Genomic DNA, 20,404 nt, shown 5'->3' with positions numbered 1-20,404 from the left:
CCAGACAATAAATTCTGTGGTCCAGCAATCAACTACCCACCATACGCATATCCATTTTTTCTTTCTCTCTCTTCCTCTCGCCTTCTCCTACTCACCTCTATACTTCGTCTCTTTCCATTCACATAGGCAACACAAATGTAAGATGTAGTGCCGCCAAGGCTATAAGTCAATTATGTATAAGTAATACTCAAGCACCTCTGTAAAGCAGAATGTATCAACAGCCATGTATGTAGCGACAGCAAGACCATTATTGCCTTCATCCTCTGTCTGACTCTGTACTGTCTGTAAAAATCTTTTCTCCCAATAAAATCTTTTGAAATTAAAAAAAAAAAGAAAGTTCCACGTGGTACCAATAATTGCGGGTATGGAACAGGCCCAGTTCTAGCCAAGCATGAGCCTTGGCCCTCGCAGTGAGAGCAGGAAGGCAGGCGTGCAACACCATTGGGAACAAAGTGCTTCAACCCTCCCCCGTTGTGTGTGCCAGCCCGGGCCAGCTTCCCGGGCGCACACAGACAGTTTTAGAGATTCAGTGCGGCCGCACCCCCATACTTCACAGGTCTTTAAAAGACCATTTACATATTAACGGAGGCTTTGTTTATTTTTTCACCCCTTCATCTCCACATGGCGAAAGGCAACAAATCCTTTCTTTGACATGGAGTAACCTTTGCCTACGGTTCTGCTGCATGGATATTTCTTTTTCTATGCAGTGCAGGAGAAAACAGTTTTTTTGTTCCTATTAATCTTTCCTGACCGCTGCAGCTGCTTATCACATCAGGCTGTGACACAAAGTTTGACTAATGGAGGAGGTAAGAGAATGTGTTATGACATTTTTTTCTTTTTAAAATCTGCACAGGCCCAACAGGACACAGTGGGCCTCATTTATGAGATTTTGCCATAGTGAAGCGCAGCAGGCCTTCCTGCTGCGCTTCCCTACGGCAAAAGAAAAGGGCAGGAATGAGCTGTATCTGTAAGATACGGCGCATTCCTGTCCTTTTCCCCTGTGCTGGCGCACAATGGGCTCCCTGCGCCAACGCAGGCACCTTTGCACAATGGTGCAAGGGTGCCTGCGTTGCGGAGATGATACTTTTTGTACAGTAAGGGAAACCTTTCTGTACAAAAATAATCGAAAGAGGCTTTTCCTCTATCTACATGTGCTGCAGAATGCAGCACACATAGAAAAAGGAAAAACAAGGAGAAATAAAGATATTTCTCCCCGTTGCGCCTACCTTACGCCTCCCCTGGGGAGGCGTAAGCTTTTGGCACTGCCTCAGATTTACGATTTCTTGTAAATCTGGGGCAGTGTCAAAAATCCATGGATGTTGCTAGAAACGCCCCCGGCAACACCCATTGCACGCCCGGTTAATGCGGAACACTGCGTTAAAGGGACTGATATTTATCAGGCAACAGTAAGCTAAAAAAAGTGGCTTAGTGCTGCCTGATAAATATCAGGCAGGCTTCTGCGCCACGGAACGTCACAAAAAGTGACATTCCGATGGGGCAAGGAGCCTCATAAATGAGGCCCATACTTCGTGTGTGCTTCATTTAAACAGTTTTTATCATTATCATGGCCGATGCAGGACAACAAGACAATACAAAATGCACAGAAAACGCTGGTGATTAATGTTGCTGCTGGAGAGCAATAATTTGTCTGTTAGTAGTTTTTAAATGCTGATGAACTGTATTGGATGTGGATAGCTCAGTAGGTTACTGCCTTTGTCGCAGAGACACTTGTGTTACTTGCAGTTCAGAATTTACAATCCTAACATAGGACAGTGACCAGTGAACTGTCATTAAACAGCTGCATGCAAACATGAAGGGTATAGTTAGAACCTCGCTTTTTTTGTTTTGTGATATAGTTAGAACTTCCCCAATCTTTCATTATTCTAATGTTGCTAAAATGAGTATGTTTGGTCACAAATTAAATGCATATGAGAGAGGGGCTACGTAAAGATGAGGGGCACTGTTGGAGGGTGGCAGTGAAAGAATCCGAGGAGGAGGTAGTGGGAGGGGCTGTGGAGCGATGATGGGAACTGTTGGAGGGTAGCATGGAGGAAATCCGAGGAAGAGGTCATGGGTTGTAGGGGGAGCTAGGGGGAGATAAGGGGCACTGGTGGAGGGTGGTAGTGGGGGGGTCTGAGATGGAGGTCATGAGGGGGAGGGGCTACAGAGAGATGAGGCGCACTGGTGGAGGGTGGCAGTGAGGGAATCCGAGGAGGAGGTCATAAGGGTGAGGGGCTGTGGGGAGATGAGGGGCACTGGTGGAGGGTGGTAGTGAGGGAGTCTGAGGAGGAGGTCATGAGGGGGGGCTACAGAGAGATGAGGGGCACTAGTGGAGGGTGGCAGTGAGGGAATCAGAGGAGGAGGTCAATAGGGTGGTCATGGAGGGATGAGGGGCACTGTTGGTAGGTGGTAATAAAGGTATTTATGGAGAAAGAGGTAATTGGTGTGGCGCCAAAAAAAGACTTTCGTATCAGTGCTAAAGCCGGCTCTGTCATGTCCTTTCTGTTTTTGTTTATTTAAGTAGCAGTCGGGTATTTACTGCTATATTAAGTGTTTTAAGTTTAAAGGTAATTTTACTAATGTTTTTACTGCGAAAAATGAAAGTGGAGCCCGATGGTGCCTGATATGGGGCTGGGCCCAAGGTCAGCTGTGAGATAAGGTGTACTGGGGAGGAGTAGTGCATAATTAAGCCTGTTAGGGAGTGCATTGCAGAGTCTGTGGTCAGGTGGAGGGAGTAATGAAGAGGGATTTTTTCCTAAAGGCTCGCACAGAGGGAGCCCAAGAAGTGTCACTTGCCTGATTCTCCCACCTCAGAAACCTCCTTTTCCCATCAAAGGAACATTACATGGAAAAAACACTTTTTGAGAGTGATAATATTTAGAAAGAGATTTGGAAAGGAGTGTGTTTTACTGGGCCTTGTAAGACTACGAATAGATAAAGGAGGGCCCTGAAGCAGGCCTGCCTAGACATATATGCAACAAATCAAGTCTGCAGTGGCCCACCCAAATGCACCCTTGGCCCACCCAAATAAAAATTCCTGGAGCCGGGCCTGGTAAAGAGTTTGCACCTGATAAAACTTTGCAACTCGTAGCGAGGGCCTTAGCCTCTTCCCCATTGGGCCAGTACGTTTGAGGTTTGCTTTATCCATTGTTAACTTTATAGCAATTAAGTGAAGGCACTAACATTTCATTATCAAGAGTTAACACATTTTTTATTGGAACCCAGAAACCTGAGGTAATAATAATCAGTCTTGGCAATGACAGGAACCAGGCCCTGACTCCTGTGGTTATTGCAAGCCTGCAGGTGATTGCTGTTTTACTCACCCCCTGAAAATACATGGATAAAACAAAGATGTATCCAGCAGGTATTACATTATTCATGAGGGCTAGGCTTTTTTCACAAACTTTACAAGGAGAGTCTCAGGATTTGGAGACAGATTCAGCACATGGCTTTTTACTCTTCCAGCCCTGTGTTGCGCTCCCCTCCGACTGTGAAGTGTGTCTTTATTACCTCCAAAACGCACGCAAGGCATGGCTCCGTGTTAAATTACTTTATTAAGTTTGTTTCATGGCTCAAGTACAGTCACAGGTCCTCCGTCATAGGACTCAAATAAAAGAGGCTATTGTTTCGGAATGTGTCATTCTTTGTGCGTTTGTGATCGAAATAATAAAATTCACCTGCTTAAAAATACAAATTCCATACGTTCTTTATGTGTTCCAGAACAGCAGTTTAAGTTCTGGATATACAGTATCCTTTTTGATATATCCAAATAAAAAATGCCGTGGTGGGAACACATTTGTGTGGCTGAAAATCACATTTCAGAAAACATTTTGTCAGGTTGAATCTGACCTTCCATCAGACGCAGCCTCGGGAACGTGGCTTCTCTCCACTCAACATGGCGTTTGATTTTCATAAACGATGCGAACGTTTCAGGCTCTGGCAAAAGCCCTGCAACGGGGCAGATGGCTCATTAGCATGAGACGGAGCTGCTTCCATAAATTATTCTCCGTACACATGTCAGGCGAATAGATGACTGAGGGCCTTTCCCGCGCATCCTGCCTTGAAGCCCCTCGTCCACTCGAATCCTGGGTGTGGATCACAGATCCCCTCGCCAGAAGCCCGTGGGATGAAGTTACTGGAGTCTGTGCTGGCAGCCGTGCTCGGAGCTGGACTAAACTCAATCCACAGCGCGTGGTGTGGGCTATGAACACCTCTCCCTTACTGAATTGCCAATTATATTTAAAGATGTTTGCGGCAAGAGGCGCTAGATGGGAGGCAGGATAGCATACCGAGGACCCTTACAGCTTTTCACTTCTTGTGAAAACCTAAATCTTCTGGCAAAATACACGTTAACAACGTTTTAATTGGTCTGCTGCCTCCAGTGGTGTGTGACAGGGAAATTGTAACTACGGGCAGAAAAGGACACATCCTGTCAGCCTGCTTAAGCCTAACATGGTTTCCAGAGAGAATATATGCATTCCAGCAGCAAAATGTTTAGCTACATTGACACGACAAGAACTTTGATAAATAGGTCTTTTGTGTTCTGGCCTAAATAATACTTGCATATATACATACAGTGGATTTAGGTCAGCCTTCGTCAACAATTGGTTTATTAAAGTGTTTTTCACAATTTGCTTCAGGTCTGCACATAATACAAGTTGGAGCTCAGGCAGTGTCGGATTGGGATCACAATTAGGCCGCGGCACTCCCAAAATCCCATGTCGTCCCGCTAATGGACCAATATGTGGTTAGTCTCATTGGGCTAATTTTTAGAGAAATGTTTGTTAATTTAAGCATTTTAAAGTTTATAGAGCCATACTATTGGTGAGAAGTAGAAGCACTGCAGTTCGGTCGGGCTGAAGGGTGAAAACAATGTCCCAGGGGACACAACAGCTGATCTGGCTTGGGTTACCACCTGGCTGTCATTTTACCAGCTTGTCCGATATTTTAATGTCCTGGCTGGTACAACGATTTGCACTGAACTGTGATCAAGTTAAGTATGGACTTATAATTGCACTTTCAGACACTTTCCTACTTTTCTAAATTTGTGCTTGTAGGACTCAGACATACTAAACTGTCCCACTTACACCAGTGTCCTTAGAAATGCAAGGAAGCCCCTCAAAGGTATAGTTTTTTTTATTTAAAAAGACTGTAGATATTCACATAATTTTCATGAACCATCCTTCTGACATTCTCTGTGTTAAGACCTACTGGACATGCTTTATGATTATTGAATTTTACAATCATGTGCTCAATTCTGCAGTCATAAATCATAGCTCTACCCCTAACATTTTATTTTGGGCATGCCTATGTTGGAATAGCATGCACAGATGTCGTTTTTCTCAGTCAAAGGTGACACCTGCCTGGGAAACTGTTTTGTGAATTTGGCTTTGAAGGTGTTGCAAGCGGGTCAATAATGCATTCCACTTGCTCCTGAGGCATATTGTATGGTATTAAGTTGTGATTGCATTTATATAGCACTTATAACCCCTAATGTGACCATTTATGTAGTGCAAACTACAAGCAACTATGATGTAGCATTTTAGAAAATGTACTTTTGTTTCCTGAAAATATACCCCAAGTACAGTTTATCTGACTGGAAACCACAGATGCAAAAGGTGGAAATTGCTTACTTACAACAAACATACTGAACACTGTATGTAATACTAGGAACCAAAACACACAACCAAGAGTAGAGACCGAGGATCATGAAGCCTCTTCGAGGTGCTATATACAGACAGCTTTTAGTTTGTCTGCGTAACCCCTTTTGTGGACCATGGCAAAAACCTTACATTGGGCTTAGAATTTTCCCATTGCTCACCATTGGTTGGCTTTGCTGTCACTCTCATTTGCTTACTTCTCTTTAGATGACCTACTGTCCTCATTTTGTGTTTGTCCCTTCCCTTGAGAATAGCCTCTTTACCATCCTTTTGATTGGAAGAGTTGAACCATTCCACTGTTCACAGTAGGAGAGCTGCATTTTTATTGAGAACTCTCTGAGTGCATGTGTTTTCTTGCTTTCTCCCTCATGTTCTGCTGTCACTCAAACACCTGCCCTACCTGATGTGCTAACTAATCACCCCTCCTCTCTCCTCCACGTCCATTGCTTCCCAATACCCCATACCCTTGTCATACTTTTGTAGGTCTCAGTTTTATTAAAAGCCATCCCTGGAACAAACATGGAAATATATTTATGTTATAAGCCATTTTCAAGTCTTCTCTACATTCAGGAAACAATACAATCTCCAATGTATTTTAGCACTTTTCACAACAGAGTTAAATTAGAAAACATTATTGTATAGTTTTATTCAATTTTCGTGATACAGCTTCAAAATGATTTCTTACAATATAGAGCTATAGCAATTTTTTATATACCCACATAATGTTAAGGGATTGTCCTCGATGGTTGTATGACAGACCGCGCTTGCATTTACCATGTATGACTTTACACCGCAGTCAGTACCCCGACTGCATATGTTCGGTAGTCTTATATTCTAATGTACATATTTCATTGAAATAAAAGGCTTAAGCTGTCAGTTCTCTGTTCATCTTTCTGAGGAATTTTTTTAATAGAAAAGGGGGTACCCCTTTAGTTAATGCTGTCAACAATTATCATTGTAGTACAACATAGGCGAAAATAAATATTGTATGTCTATTTGATTTTGTCAATTATGTTATGCTTTATGAATTCCTTGTTTTTTCATCAATTTAAAAGTGAAAGCATTTAAATAATTTTTATATTTAAAATAAATAAAATAATATATTCTTGAACACTAAACTCTTTCTGGTAACATATGGTTTTTGCTTAGTAAAGGTCCACTTTTTATCCATTTCCTAAATGTTTATTCACAAATAATATCATCTTTCAGAGGAAGACATTTTGGTTTTGTATATTGGTCAGACCATCCCTTTTCTTGCAGTTTATTCAGTCCTGGGGAACCAACTTTGGTGCTGCTATTTGTGACTCATTATTTTTGAAAAGTCTAGCAATTCATCTCAATGGATTGAATTCCAGCCCTATATTTACAAGCCGCACGTTCCAAAGCTAGCAGGCTTCCTCTTGCCTCTTTAATATTTCTGAAACTGGTAAACTTTGGGCAACAATAACACTAATTGTATATTATCTAGAGAACATTAGGGTAGTGCGTGGTTATACAGTTACACATTGTTATTACTAAGCCAGTGTGGCCTTTATGTTCTTGCTAAGATATATCAGGCACATCACAACCTCCCTTTGCTGTAGTAGTTCTACCTGCCAAACTTCATTGTTTTTAATGGAAAGCCACATAGGCAAATACTTTGGGCCTGATTTAGATCTTGGCAGATGGGATACTCCTCACAAATGTGATGAATATTCTTTCCGCCGTATTACCAGTGCATTATATCCGATGGCACTTGTATTCGGCAGATGGGAGATTGTCACGTTTGTAACGGAGTATACTATCCGCCAAGATCTAAATCGGCCCCTTCATCCAGATTCACAAAGGTTTTCGCCCTGATCTGTTCTAAAGCAGATCAAGTAAAAGCATAGTTTGTGCATGCACCATTTCACAGAGTAAATGTACCATCTCAAAATTGCACCGCCTGTTCATACTTTTTTGTGCCTATATGCATCTGCCTCACCACAAAATCTGTGCGTGGCAGGCCAGCTGATGCAGTAGGGTAAAATCTCACTGCATCTTTCATGCACTGGCCGATATTTTATATTTGGACATTTCAAACCTCAACATTTACATGTGCCTTTCATTTGTGTACAGCAGTTGAATAAAGTATTTTGGCCATGTTTAAGTACTAAAAAGTGTTTTTGACTTAAAGCATTTGACCCGTGCCAATTGAATATATGTGTATTTTTCTACATATGAATGTTTTATAAAACAGAAACTCTTTGCTTTGCGCAAGCTCTAGTTCAACACAAAACTGACTTTTTTTTACTCTAATGGGAGTTTCAGCACCTTTATAGAAGTATTTGTTGTATTTATTTATTATTATTTTTTTTTTTTTAAGTTTCGATTCACATGTGTTGCTCTTCTTCCCCTATCATAGAACTTATGGCACCAACAACCTCATGGATGACCTGAAGATTCTGTACCGCACCGCCGGGCAGAAGGGGAAAGGGATCACCTTCATATTCACCGACAGTGAAATAAAGGATGAGTCCTTCCTGGAGTACATGAACAACGTGCTGGCCTCGGGGGAGGTTTCCAATCTGTTTGCTCGTGATGAAATTGATGAAATTACGCAAGACCTAATCTCAGTCATGAAGAAAGAGTACCCAAGACGTACACCCACAGGCGAAAACCTCTATGACTATTTCCTATCCCGCGTGCGAAGCAATTTGCACGTGGTGCTTTGCTTTTCTCCAGTAGGGGAGAAATTCAGAACCCGGGCCTTGAAATTCCCCGGCCTGATCTCTGGCTGCACTATGGACTGGTTTCAGCGTTGGCCAAGAGACGCCCTGGTGGCGGTGGCGCAGCACTTCTTAGCCAATTACAACATTGAGTGTACGAGCGAGGTGAAGCAGAGCGTCGTCAGTACGATGGGGACATTTCAGGACATTGTTGCAGAGAAATGTGTTGAGTACTTTGAGAGATACCGACGTCAAACATACGTGACCCCGAAATCATACCTCTCCTTCATCAGTGGCTATAAAACGATCTACGAAGAAAAATTTGCAAATGTTGGAAATTTGTCCAATCGCATGAAGACAGGTATAGTACAGATTGCGCTCATAACGGACAGAGACAGTATGCTAAAAATGTCAAAACGAATTTTGGCAAACATTGCATTTGAAAAGTGTAAACAAAAGAAAATATGATATAAAAGATTGCGACCCCAAGGCTGCTGCAAAATGTCTTGCCTCCAAGTAATAGGAATCACTGTTAATATGTTCTGCGATCAATTTTTACTAACATTTTGAATATACTGCACTATGATGGTTGTTGTACCACGTTACAGTTTTTGGAAATGATGCTTACCACCATTGGTTCACTTAACCTAAATGAAGGGAACATTCAAGAGATGGGGCTGAATTAAGCGGGAAGATATGATAGAGCGCGCAGTTACCCCGGGTCACCCGTGCTACCAATTCCTCACACGCACTGGGCCCTGGCGTGAAAATTTCATTAATAACTTGGGTGAACCAGGGGAGGACTCTTTGATTTCTCCTCCTGCACGCTGCTATGAGCAATTAAGGTTTGGCTTTTATCTCTGCTTACCATGTACCTGACTTACCACAGGCACAATTCTTACGACGGACCTAGAGCTATCAGGGAAAATAGTAGACAGGACTAACATCAAATACTCTTTATAATCAGTAAAATACTTTCCACAATTCTGTAAAATGACCCCAGACACCTGATGAAGTTTAAAACTTTATATAAGAATTCAAAGAGAAGATGCCAAGATAATAAGCGATATACAGAGTAATATATCAAACATTAAAATCAACACCAATAGGTAACTTTGCACAAAAAATATGACCATTAGGATATATGGGAAGACTAAAGGTAGGTTTTTTAGAACAGAACTAGTCACCGCAATTTTATACTAAGACCAGAATTATGGATGGACCTAAAACATGTACTTATCCTAAGTGGTTTAAAACTATTCTTGCTAAGTTCACTGCACTCCACTAAAGGAAAGGGAAAAACGGGAACATGCTATTACTTTTATAAAATCAATGAACTCCTAAAGGAGAGGGGGAGAGAAAGAACCAACTAAAATCAGACACATATATTTGATATTTCAACGGCAATAGAGCAATATCACAGGTAAGAATGCTTTAATAGATCAGACGAGGGAGAGGGAGAAAGAGAGAGAGATAGAGATACGCAAACCCACAATCAATAATTACCTAGTTCAGATTGAAGACCAACCCTGGCCACGGGTCAGTTGGGAAGACGGGGACAGGGACCCTCTGAAAAGGGAATGCCAGAATGCGAGCAGGTACAGCTCACGGACAGTAAGGACAGGATACCCCTCAGGTTCAGGTCAAAGGACTGGGCCTCCCAGGGTACGACCAACACCCACAGCTTCGGACAGCAACGCCTGCGTTACCCCCTCCTGCAAGCAATCCGCCAGAAACCCCGATTGGATTTTCAAATTCCCAGCAAAGTGCTTCGCCAGCACTTAGGATTTTCCACCCCTTAGGAGATTGTGGAAAGTATGGACAAAGTGCTCCGCAGCACTTTCAGAATGAGCACCTATTGAGATCGTAGGGTCAGTGACAGGTCTGCTACTCGGACAAGTCGGACAATTTTCCTAAGCTAAACTAGGGCAGTTATACTGTTTTGGGGTCCCTCAGACCACCCACTAATGTTGCAAGTGACAGTTTCCCACATTGTGATTGGTCAGGAGAGGTGGTGCGGTCATTACCACCTCCTAGAATTCAACTTTCCCATCATGAAATTTAAATTTTCTTGTCCGCCCCTCAGGTTCACGTTCCCATCCATAGAATACAATAGAAAATATGAGCGCACAAGACATTGCAACAAAGTCTGTTATTTTCAAGGTGAGTGTCCACATCTTGTGCTGGGTTCTCAGGCGCATTTGGCTTCAGGAGCCAGCTGGCTGGTTTCAGCTTCTGCGCAGTTAGGACTTTCCCTGGTCAGCTGACAGGGTTCAGAGGAGCCTCAGCATGGCGTCGCTCATGTATGCCCCAGCCCACAAAGACGCGGTACATGAAAAGTAAGCGAGAACAAATTAAAATCACACATAAAATGATCGCACTGTATACCATGATAAAATCTAACCAACCCTTACTTTATAATGACTATAGCATTATGGATTAGTGCGAAAAGACAGATAGGCTAAAGCAGCAGTAGCAAGCGGAGAGCGTGGTGAGAGACAAGCGGCCATGTTTGCATCAGTGCGCATGAGCACAGAATCCCTCCAGAATGCGAGTGCGTCACATCACATGGGTATGACCGACGCATGCGCAGACTGAATTTCGGCGAAGCAGCCATTTTTAGTGCAAGCTTCGTTTAGTACGAGAAAAGACAAACAAGCAAGCATCCTGGGGACACCCGCGTGTTGGGAAAACACTTTATAAATGACGAACAATGATGTTAATATTATTATGCAGTTTAGACAAGGGTTTTGCATACGAGCAAGGCGCTTTACGTGCGAATCCTTGCTCCATCAATCCCCTCTTTGATGATATTTACTATCATCACTACATGAAGGAAACAGATGCCAACTTTTCTCATTCATCCACATCGTTCATTTCAATTTCAATAAACTTATTGTTCAGTTTTCTTTCAGCTTCTCTATGAGAGTGGTGATTTTTCGCCTTTTTATAAATTGCATTCTTTAATTCTTCCAATTCCAGTTCATCAATATTTCTTTTCACCCCCTCTGATTAACTGTATACTTCTTTTTACACTTCTGGCATTTGCAGCAGATAAAAATGATCAATACAATTATACCTATCACAACTATTGGCATCAGTATTTTCCACAAAATATTTCTACCTAGGTGAAAACCAACTACCTATAGAGGAGAGACCTCCAGTCAGTCTCGTCCAGGCACTGTCAACCTCCAATGGTTTGAGTTCCCTTTCCAAATTAGTTATGTTCTTTACATATTGTTTTAATTCGATACTTTTATCAGGAATGTAAGTGCAACAATGTTGCGCTTTCAGCATTCTACAGACTCCGCCCTCTTTTGCTAATAGGGTGTCAAGGGCAAGACGGTTTTGTAAAACCATTGATCTGATCGCAACCATTTCAGTATTGACCAGCAGGAATCCAGCAGCAGTGTCCGTTGATAGCCGGTCCACTACTGTAGACAATTTGCAGATTCTATGAGTGTTCAGAACTACCCCCATTCCAGGTATCAGTGCGCTAAAAATATCACCTATAATTTCACCTACACTTTCACGTCTACTACGCACTAAGCCATTAGTTTCTTCATCGCTTCCAGCTGCGCTATTCACATGGTATATTTTTGGGAAAACAATGCCAAAGTAGCAGCTTCCATACCAGTGATCCGGCAATTTGAAATAAGCCTTGTTCCCACATATATAATATATTCCGGGAAACACAGGTTCAGATCCATTTTTGAAACCCCAACCCCCAATTACCTTGTAATTATGTTCACACTCGCTGGAACCGATGAATACATTGTTATAGTACTCTGTCTTTTCCCTATGGATACAAAGTTTCCCCTTTCGTTCAAAATCCAGCAACAAGGCAGGACTAGCTTCGCCTTCCGAGGTGTTGTCCATGTGCTCAGCCCACCTAGGGACTCTATCCTTCTCGTCATTTGCCTTCTTCTGAAACTTTTCTCTCCTCCTGTCTGCCATCTTTATAAACATCTTTTCCTGCTCTTGCAGAGAACAGGTCAGATTATCTTCTCTTGCTTGATCTAAATCTATGTTACCTATAGTCAGGAAATATTCTCCCATATAGCGGGTCACGTCACTTGTAGTATGTACACGGTTCAAGGGTCCTCTAATAGGAAGTTCAGAAAATACTACGTCATCATTTGAATAATAGTACTGCAAGGTACTTCTATAGAACAAGCTAGCTAATATACTACAGGAGATTCCATAGGTTAAAGGTAGATGGTGGTATGTCACACCTTCAGCCACTGAGGTTGGTAGCTTCATGCAGACATAACAGTCCTCTATTTCCAGAGCTTCTACATAATGCACTAACAAGTTAGCAAAAACATTTAGATGCGTCCTGTTTCTCATTTTGTGAAAATGTAGTCCATCCTCATCTGGTGCTTCTAATTTAGGTCGTGTGTGTGTCAGTCCTACTCTCTTGTCGCGTCTTTCTAGGCTCCGTGGAGTTTCTGCAGTCTGTACAATCCCTACGTCTACTGCTTCAGGTTCAGTAGGGGACAAGTTAGGATTCTTACTTATCATAAAAGGTAGAAAAACGGTTAGTCCTATCCACATTACTATTAACATGGCTACGCTACACAAGCATATCTTACAACAGGTTTTAAGACACCCACACCGGGATCTCCCAGAGACATTCGGATCAGACATTTTAGCTTACAGGTGGCTTTTGCTACCCCTCTTCGTTTCTCTGTACCAGAGGCTCACTTCTGGGCTCTCTCAAGGAGGGTCTTCGTCCGAACTCCGATCAGCAATGGACTCGTCGTCACTGTTGCCACTGGGGTGTGGCTCGTCAATTTCCTCCAACACAAAGTATGTCCACTCAGGGCTCCGATACAGTCGGTTCTGTTTCTTTATTCTGTCGCTCTTTCTTAGCGATTTGCCTTGGGCTGCATTCCTTTCACTTTGAGCCCTTTTTCTGTCTTTCTGGTTTTCTTCGACTGTCTTTAGTCTGAGCCTCAGTCTCTTGACGTATCGGGGTGCACTTCTGCCTCCGTGCCTCCCAGTAGTTGAGGAAACTTGGCCTTCTTCGTGCACTCTTTTTACTTTTTGATGTGGCACCTCTGTTTCCCTGCCTGTCTGACTTGTTCCAGGTCTTTCGTCTATTTCTTCTGCCTGGTCCCTAATCTGTCCCTGCTCAGATTCAAATCGCACTTGCTTTTTGTTTCTGGTTACTGTTGTTTCCGTTGTCTGAGCACTTTGATCTAGTTCTATCTGTTCCTGTTCATGCTCTTCGATCTCTTCGCTTTCTTCTGCATGAACGTCAGCTCTAATTTCTAACTGTCCCTTTCCCGGCTCCGGAGTTTCAGGAGGAGTCTCGGGTCTTGATCTGACCCTACTTGGCCTATGTCCTGATCAGGTGCGTTGTGACTTTCGTTGGCCTGACCTTCTTCCTCTATTTCTAACTCACCTGGACTATCCCACTCACTGTCTAAGTAAGAATATTTCCTGGTTCGTATTGGATCATGAACCGGTTCGTCGGCGGGACTTGTGCTCGGCAGTTCAATGTCAGCTAGTTCCGGACTCTCTTCCTCGGAAGCCTCTTCAGCTGCGCTGCCTTCAGCTCCAGTCGCGTTTTCTCCAGATACCCGCTTTGTGTGGCTGGCGTGGATCCACTTCGGTACACCAGCACACTTCACAGCAGTAGTAGTGACGAGGATCACTTGTCGTGGCTTTCCCCACCTTGGCTTCAGGCAACTGCTCCGGGTGTGTTTCTTTAACACCACCCAATCTCCTGGTTGCAGTTTATGTGCTGGAGTCTTTGGCCACTCGTCTTCTGTCTCTCCAATCTGCTGAGAGAGAGAACGCACTTGGTCACCCAGCTGCTTGCAGTATTCTAGCACCATATCATCAGAAATGCTTAGCAGTTTGTGTCCGGGTACCCATGCCTGGCGCATCACTCTTCCCATCAACACTTCATGGGGACTCAGGCCAGTCTTTCGGTTCGGGATACTTCTCAAACTCATCAGCACAAGGGGTAAAGCCTCTATCCAGTTCATTTTTGTGGAATCACACATTTTTCCCAATCTGGACTTCAGGGTGCCATTTATTTGTTCCACTACCCCAGAAGCCTCTGGATGGTAGGCACAGTGCGATCTTTGCTTCATTTTGAATGCTTTACAGAGTTCTTCTAGGACATCGTTGGCAAAATGCCCACCTTGGTCCGTTTCGATAGTCTCTGGGATTCCGTACCTAGGTATCAACTCCCTGAGCAATAACTTGGCTGTGGTGAGAGCATCATTTTTCTTAGCTGGATATGCTTCCACCCACCTGGAGAATAGACAAACTATGACTAAAATATATCTATATCCTTTGCATTTGGGCATGGTTATGAAGTCTGCCTGCATTCTAACAATGGGACCTACTGCCTTTCCAATAGTACTCTGCTCCACTACAGTCCTCTTTCCTGCATTGAATTGCTGACACACTAGGCACCTCTGGCAAAGCCTTTCCGCCTGGTTCCTGAACCTTGAATTACAGAACACCTTGTCAAACACCCGACACATCGCGTCTCTTCCCATATGTGTTGGCTCATGTATCATTCTGATCATGGGGTCGATCAAGCTATCAGGCAGTACAGGCACCCCAGTCGGATTTACCACCACACCATCTTCTCTCAACTTGTATTCATTTGCGGCCCACCTGCCTTTTTCTTGCCTGTCTGTGGCTTGTTGCAACTCTTTTAATTCTTCCCACGTTGACACATTCTCAAACAACATAAGTTGGCAGCTGGTTCCATCCCACAGTCCAATTTGTAGGGACATATGGTGTCGGGCACAAAATTGTGCAATTTGGTCAGCGTACCTATTACCGGCAGTCACATCATCATTTCCAGATTTGTGAGCCGCACACTTGACCACAGCCAATTCTTTGGGCAATTGGATAGCTTCCAGTAAGTTATGCACCACCTTTCCGTTTCTGATAGGTGTGCCTGAGGAAGTCATGAATTCTCTTTGCAGCCACAACTGGCCGAAGTCATGAACAACCCCGTAACAGTACTGGCTGTCGGTGTATACAGTTATTCTTTTGTTCTTACCCCTCTTACAGGCTCTAGTTAACGCGATGAGCTCTGCCACTTGTGCAGATTTCACCTCGCGCATGTAAGATGCTTCTATTGTTTCTGACAGTGTAACCACAGCATAGGCAGCACTCAGACTCCCACTTTCATGTCTCAAACACGAGCCATCCACGAACATTGTTTTATCCCCGTCAAGTAGCGCTATTTCACGGATGTCTGGACGGGGTTTTGTGCTAAATTCAGTTAGATCGATGCAATTATGTTCCCCTTCCTCTTCAGCTTCTACATCCAGAGGGATAGGTAACAGCGTCGCAGGGTTTAGGATATTGCACCGGGAAATAGTTACATTTTCAGCACCAATCAAAATTCTCTCATACTTAGTCAGCCGACTAGGTGTGAGGTACTGGGTCTTAGTTCTAGTCAGTAGGATGACAACAGAGTGAGGAACATATACAGTGACGGGATGTCCCATGACAATGTTCTCACTCTGTTCCAGACTGACGCAAGTAGCAGCAACGGCTTTCAAGCATCCAGGTAATCCGGCAGCCACCGGATCTAGGGTGGCCGAAAAATAGGCTACTGGTCTTCTAACTAATCCGTGCTCCTGGGTCAGGACTGAAAGAGCACAATTCTCTCTCGTGTCACAGAACAGCTCAAAGGGCTTAGTGTACTCAGGCATACCCAATGCAGGAGCGGTACATAGACAGTTTCTCAAAGTTACCCAAGCATTCATGCTTTCACTGTCCCAGTGGACGGGGTCTTCTACTCCTTTCTTTGTCATATTTATCAGGGGTCTGGCTAGAGCCGCAAATCCTACAATACATTGTCTGCAGTAACCCACAACTCCCAAGAACATTCTCACCTCCTTCTGAGTTCTGGGCAGTTCCATTCCTTTAATTATTCTGATTCTTTCGGTAGTAACTTTCCTGATTCCTTTCTCTATCTGGTGCCCCAGATACTTCACTGAGTTCTTACAAAACTGCAGTTTGTCAGGCGACACTTTATGTCCTCCCTTTCCTAGGTGATTCAGCAAGGCAATGGAGTCAGTGACACAGTCAGTCTGGGTTTTAGATGCCACTAACAGGTCATCTATGTACTGTACCAAAACAGACTCTCTTGGCAGTACTAGGGTTTCAAGGCACTTTTTCAGTATCTGATTAAAGATCGATGGACTTTCGGTGTACCCCTGGGGGACACAATTCCAGACATAGACATGACTGTCAAATTCAAAACTGAAAAGGAATTTGCTTTCTGGATGTAATGGGATGGAAAAGAATGCGTGGCACAGATCGATGACAGTGAACCATTCTGCATTCCAGGGAATCTGGTATAGTATCACTGCAGGGTTGGGTACAATAGGACAGCAAGGCACAACAATTTGGTTTACCTTGCGCAAATCTTGCACCACCCGGTACTTTCCACTAGGCTTTTTGATCCCAATGATAGGCGAATTACAGGGGCTGCTCATCACTTCTTCTATTATTTCTGCTTCGAGCAGCCTGGTAATTTCGGTCGCCACTCCTGCTTTTACTTCTGCACTCATTTTGTACTGTCGGGTTTTGGGGTATACAGCATTTGTTTTTATCGCTATTTTAACTGGGTCCACATTTGCCATCAGGCCTACATCTTTTCCTGTGAAATCCCACACTTCTGGTACTACTCTTAACTGGAGCTCTTCAGGTAAATCCTCAATTGTCAAAGGCTTGATATCAGCATCTTGTCTGACTAACATCAGTTTGTACAGGCCATCTTCATCGGGGGTCTGAATTTCGACGCCATTTGGTGTGCAGAAAATGGTACAACGCATCTTGCACAACAAATCACGTCCTAGCAGGTTTACAGGACTGGAATCACAGACCACAAATCTGTGCATTTCCTTGAAATTTCCTATAGAAATTTCCATTGGTTCAGTTACAGGGGTACTTATTATTTGATTTGAGACGCCCACTACTTGGATTGCTTCTCCCGAGAGGGGTAGGTTAGGAACATCCACTGTTCTTACAGTAGATCTGGTAGCACCAGTGTCCAACAGAAAGGTGACGTCTTTTCCCTCAACCTTTCCTTCAATGTATGGTCCAGTCTGGTCTACCGGTAAGGAGGCGCCAAGTACGCACTCCTCATCCTCCCCTCTCAGGCCCCGTCAATCTTGATCTTCACAAAGGAAGGTATCATTTAGCAAGTACTGTGGAATGACTGCCTTTCTTTCACTCTCAACCTCCCATACTTCCGCCCTCTCATTCTGCTGACCCTGACTCTTAAAATTCTGTCTAGGAGCGCGAGGTACTGGAGGTAATTTTACCTGTTGCTGGGTTTTTCTTGTCCCCTCTTTCTGCACCTGTGGATTTAAACCATTTACAGGGGCATTACCGGCCTGCAGGTGTGGACACTCGTCTCTCCAATGCCCCATCTGGCCGCACCCATGGCACGGAAACTTTTTCATGGCTTCTTCACGACTCATTTTAGGTCTGGGCTTTCCTCCCCCCCCAGTAGTGGTATTCTGAACATTATTATCAGAAGTCAATTTACTTAACTGTTTTTCTTGCTGTTCAGCTAATTTCACCTGTGCCCACATGACTTTCTCCTTGAGGGCTTTCTTTTTATTTTCGATTTCATCTTCGCAGTATTTAGCATATTTCAGGACATCATCTATGGGCTTTCCCTGCCAACTGATTTTGTTGTCTCGAATCCATTGCGAGATTTCAGGCCTTAATCCTAGCACAAACCTATAACTGAAATGGGTCATGTCTTTCATGTCTACATTATCGATACCACTGTAAGTTTTGAATACCTGCAGTAACCTTTCATAAAATGAATGCACCGTTTCATCACGTTCCTGGGTGGTTCTATCTATTCGGGTCCAATCTGTCTCCTTTGCTGGCACCTTTTTCTTGAGGTATTGTATGACTTGCTCATATTTCCTCATTACTTCAGGTGCGGGAGCTCCTGTTTTCTCATCTCTGGGGAATTCCTCACTGGGCCAATCAATTTCAATTTTACAGTCGGTCCACAAATCTACAGGGACCACAATGTCGAAAAACCCATCCAGGTCTTTCAAGAGGCATTTCTGAACTTTTATGAAATGTTCTACCTGCCTGTACCAATCAACAGGCTTTTCCCGTAATTTCGGGAAGTCATTTGTAAATGACACAATATCTTGTCGGGACCACGGGACATGGACATATTTTCCTCCCGGGACTTCTCTCATGGGACACAATTTTTCTGCTGGTGTTACCTCCTTTAACAAGAATTCTGAAGCCTGAGACTTAGCCCTGCTGTCTTCCTTTTTCTTAGCCCACCGGGTTCTCCATTTCCCCACTTCTCCCCACTTTTCCAGGAGCTTCAACAATTATTTTACTTGGATCTGTTTTCCCATCACATTCAGATTTTCTAAATCCTTGTCTGAGAAATCTACTCTATAGGGTTTCTGAAGAATTTTGGAGCGACTAACATCAATTCCCATTTCTGTGGCTGTATCCATTATCCTTTCATGGAGCAACCTAGCACTCCGGGTAAGATGTTTACTGATAAACAGTAATTCCTCTTCATTGTATGAGCCTAGGCGCTCAACTCCAACATTTCCAGCCATCAGTTCTTCTATTTCTATTCTCAGTTTATATATCTCCAACGCTTTGGGTTGGGGGGTAGTCTCTTTTTCCAGCTCCTTTGACCATCTGTCTAATTCTTCTGGGGATACCACGGTGGCACTCCTAATCCCAGTTGCACCTACAATCGACACCTCTTTCTGTTTAAGGTGACTTCTTGCCCCTGCTGTACTAGTCCTAGGCTCTCTAATGGGCAAATCCATCAGCACCACAGACTCACATTCACTTTCCTGATCCTCATCTATGAATACTTCTTTCCTCGAGGAAGGGACGTTAGGAGTGGGCAACACTGAGGTAACAACAGGAGGAAGGGGACTAGTCAGGTCATTTGTATACAGTGGAATAGCTGGGCCAATAGTTACTGGAATGGTCAGGGAATCAGGATGGGGATGTATTTGGGCAATAGTTCGGACTAAATCCTCTCGCTGCCTAGCCAGGGCTTCTTTCTCTTTTTCCCGCAATGCCTTTTCGGCAGAATTGTCATGCAATACCTGAGGTACTAAGGAAGGATAAATACTCGGAGCAGTCGGAGTGACCACTCGGGGTGGACCTTCTCCGAACGGCTGATAGTTTGGGACCGTGGACTTAGGTCTGCAAAACCCATCCCCGTTACTGGTTTTACTGTCTGTACCCGTTCCATCTGTATCACTGTCCCTCCTACATCTGGGATATTTCGAAAAGGGATTTGGAGAATGCACAGGTTCTGACTCTGCAGCATAGGGAGGTGGGTTTTTCGTTAACAAATCTTCCAGGTGCTCATCTTCTGAGTCCCCTACGGGCATTAGGTGATGGGTCTTTTCTTTACATTTTCCTCCTTTTTCTTCTAATACCCCCATCATAGGAAATAGTCCTTCAGTCAACATAGATTGCCTCCACTGTTTCATTTTCTGCTCTTTGGTTGGCGTTGGAAGCCTGGGATACCATTTACTCACTCCCTTATCCATCCGGGGTTTATCTCGCTCTGCAGCCTCAATCTCCCATTCCTCCAGAGCTTCGTACTGGGTCAACCTAGGTCTAGGGTGTAATTCATTCATACGGGTCCTTAAGTTAAACAGGATCCGACCATTAAAAGTACCTTCAACAGGGAATGCTAGAACTCCGTCATCTGCAGTATACTTTGCCCAATTTTCTAACCAGACACAAGTGTGATACCCTTTATCAAACAACATAAAAGAAGCAGGGGTATTTGGCGGGGGAATGAGTACGCCTTCCCTCGTTCTAATGGGCTTGTCGGACTTGAAAAAATTCTTAATTTTATCAGAAAGAGACATTTTCCTCTTTATTCCATACATCATGTGCGGTCTACCTCGTATAAGCTGATCCTTATAAAATCCTAGGTACTTTGGATTTGGTATGAAATCTGGATACCACATGCGACTCTCCAGACTCGCTTCTAACTCGGCTGGATTAATTTTGTTTACCTTTGTGCTTCCAATG

General features: G+C 43.7%; 1 protein-coding gene across 1 annotated transcript in view; it reads left to right on the top strand.

Annotated features, from left to right (window-relative positions):
* LOC147722959 (dynein axonemal heavy chain 5-like) overlaps positions 1-20,404 on the top strand; it is a 1,378,573-nt gene that overhangs the window by 760,737 nt on the left and 597,432 nt on the right. Inside the window, exon 57 of the mRNA XM_086965349.1 lies at positions 8,044-8,708. Within this exon, the coding sequence (XP_086821475.1) occupies positions 8,044-8,708 (665 nt within the window). The remainder of the gene's footprint in view (positions 1-8,043; positions 8,709-20,404) is intronic.

The sequence above is a fragment of the Lissotriton vulgaris genome, chromosome 4_1, assembly GCF_964263255.1.
Source record: "Lissotriton vulgaris chromosome 4_1, aLisVul1.2, whole genome shotgun sequence".
Classification (NCBI taxonomy): Eukaryota; Metazoa; Chordata; class Amphibia; order Caudata; family Salamandridae; genus Lissotriton; species Lissotriton vulgaris.
Note: the sequence above shows the minus strand (reverse complement) of the source record. Positions and strands in the feature narration are given on the sequence as shown.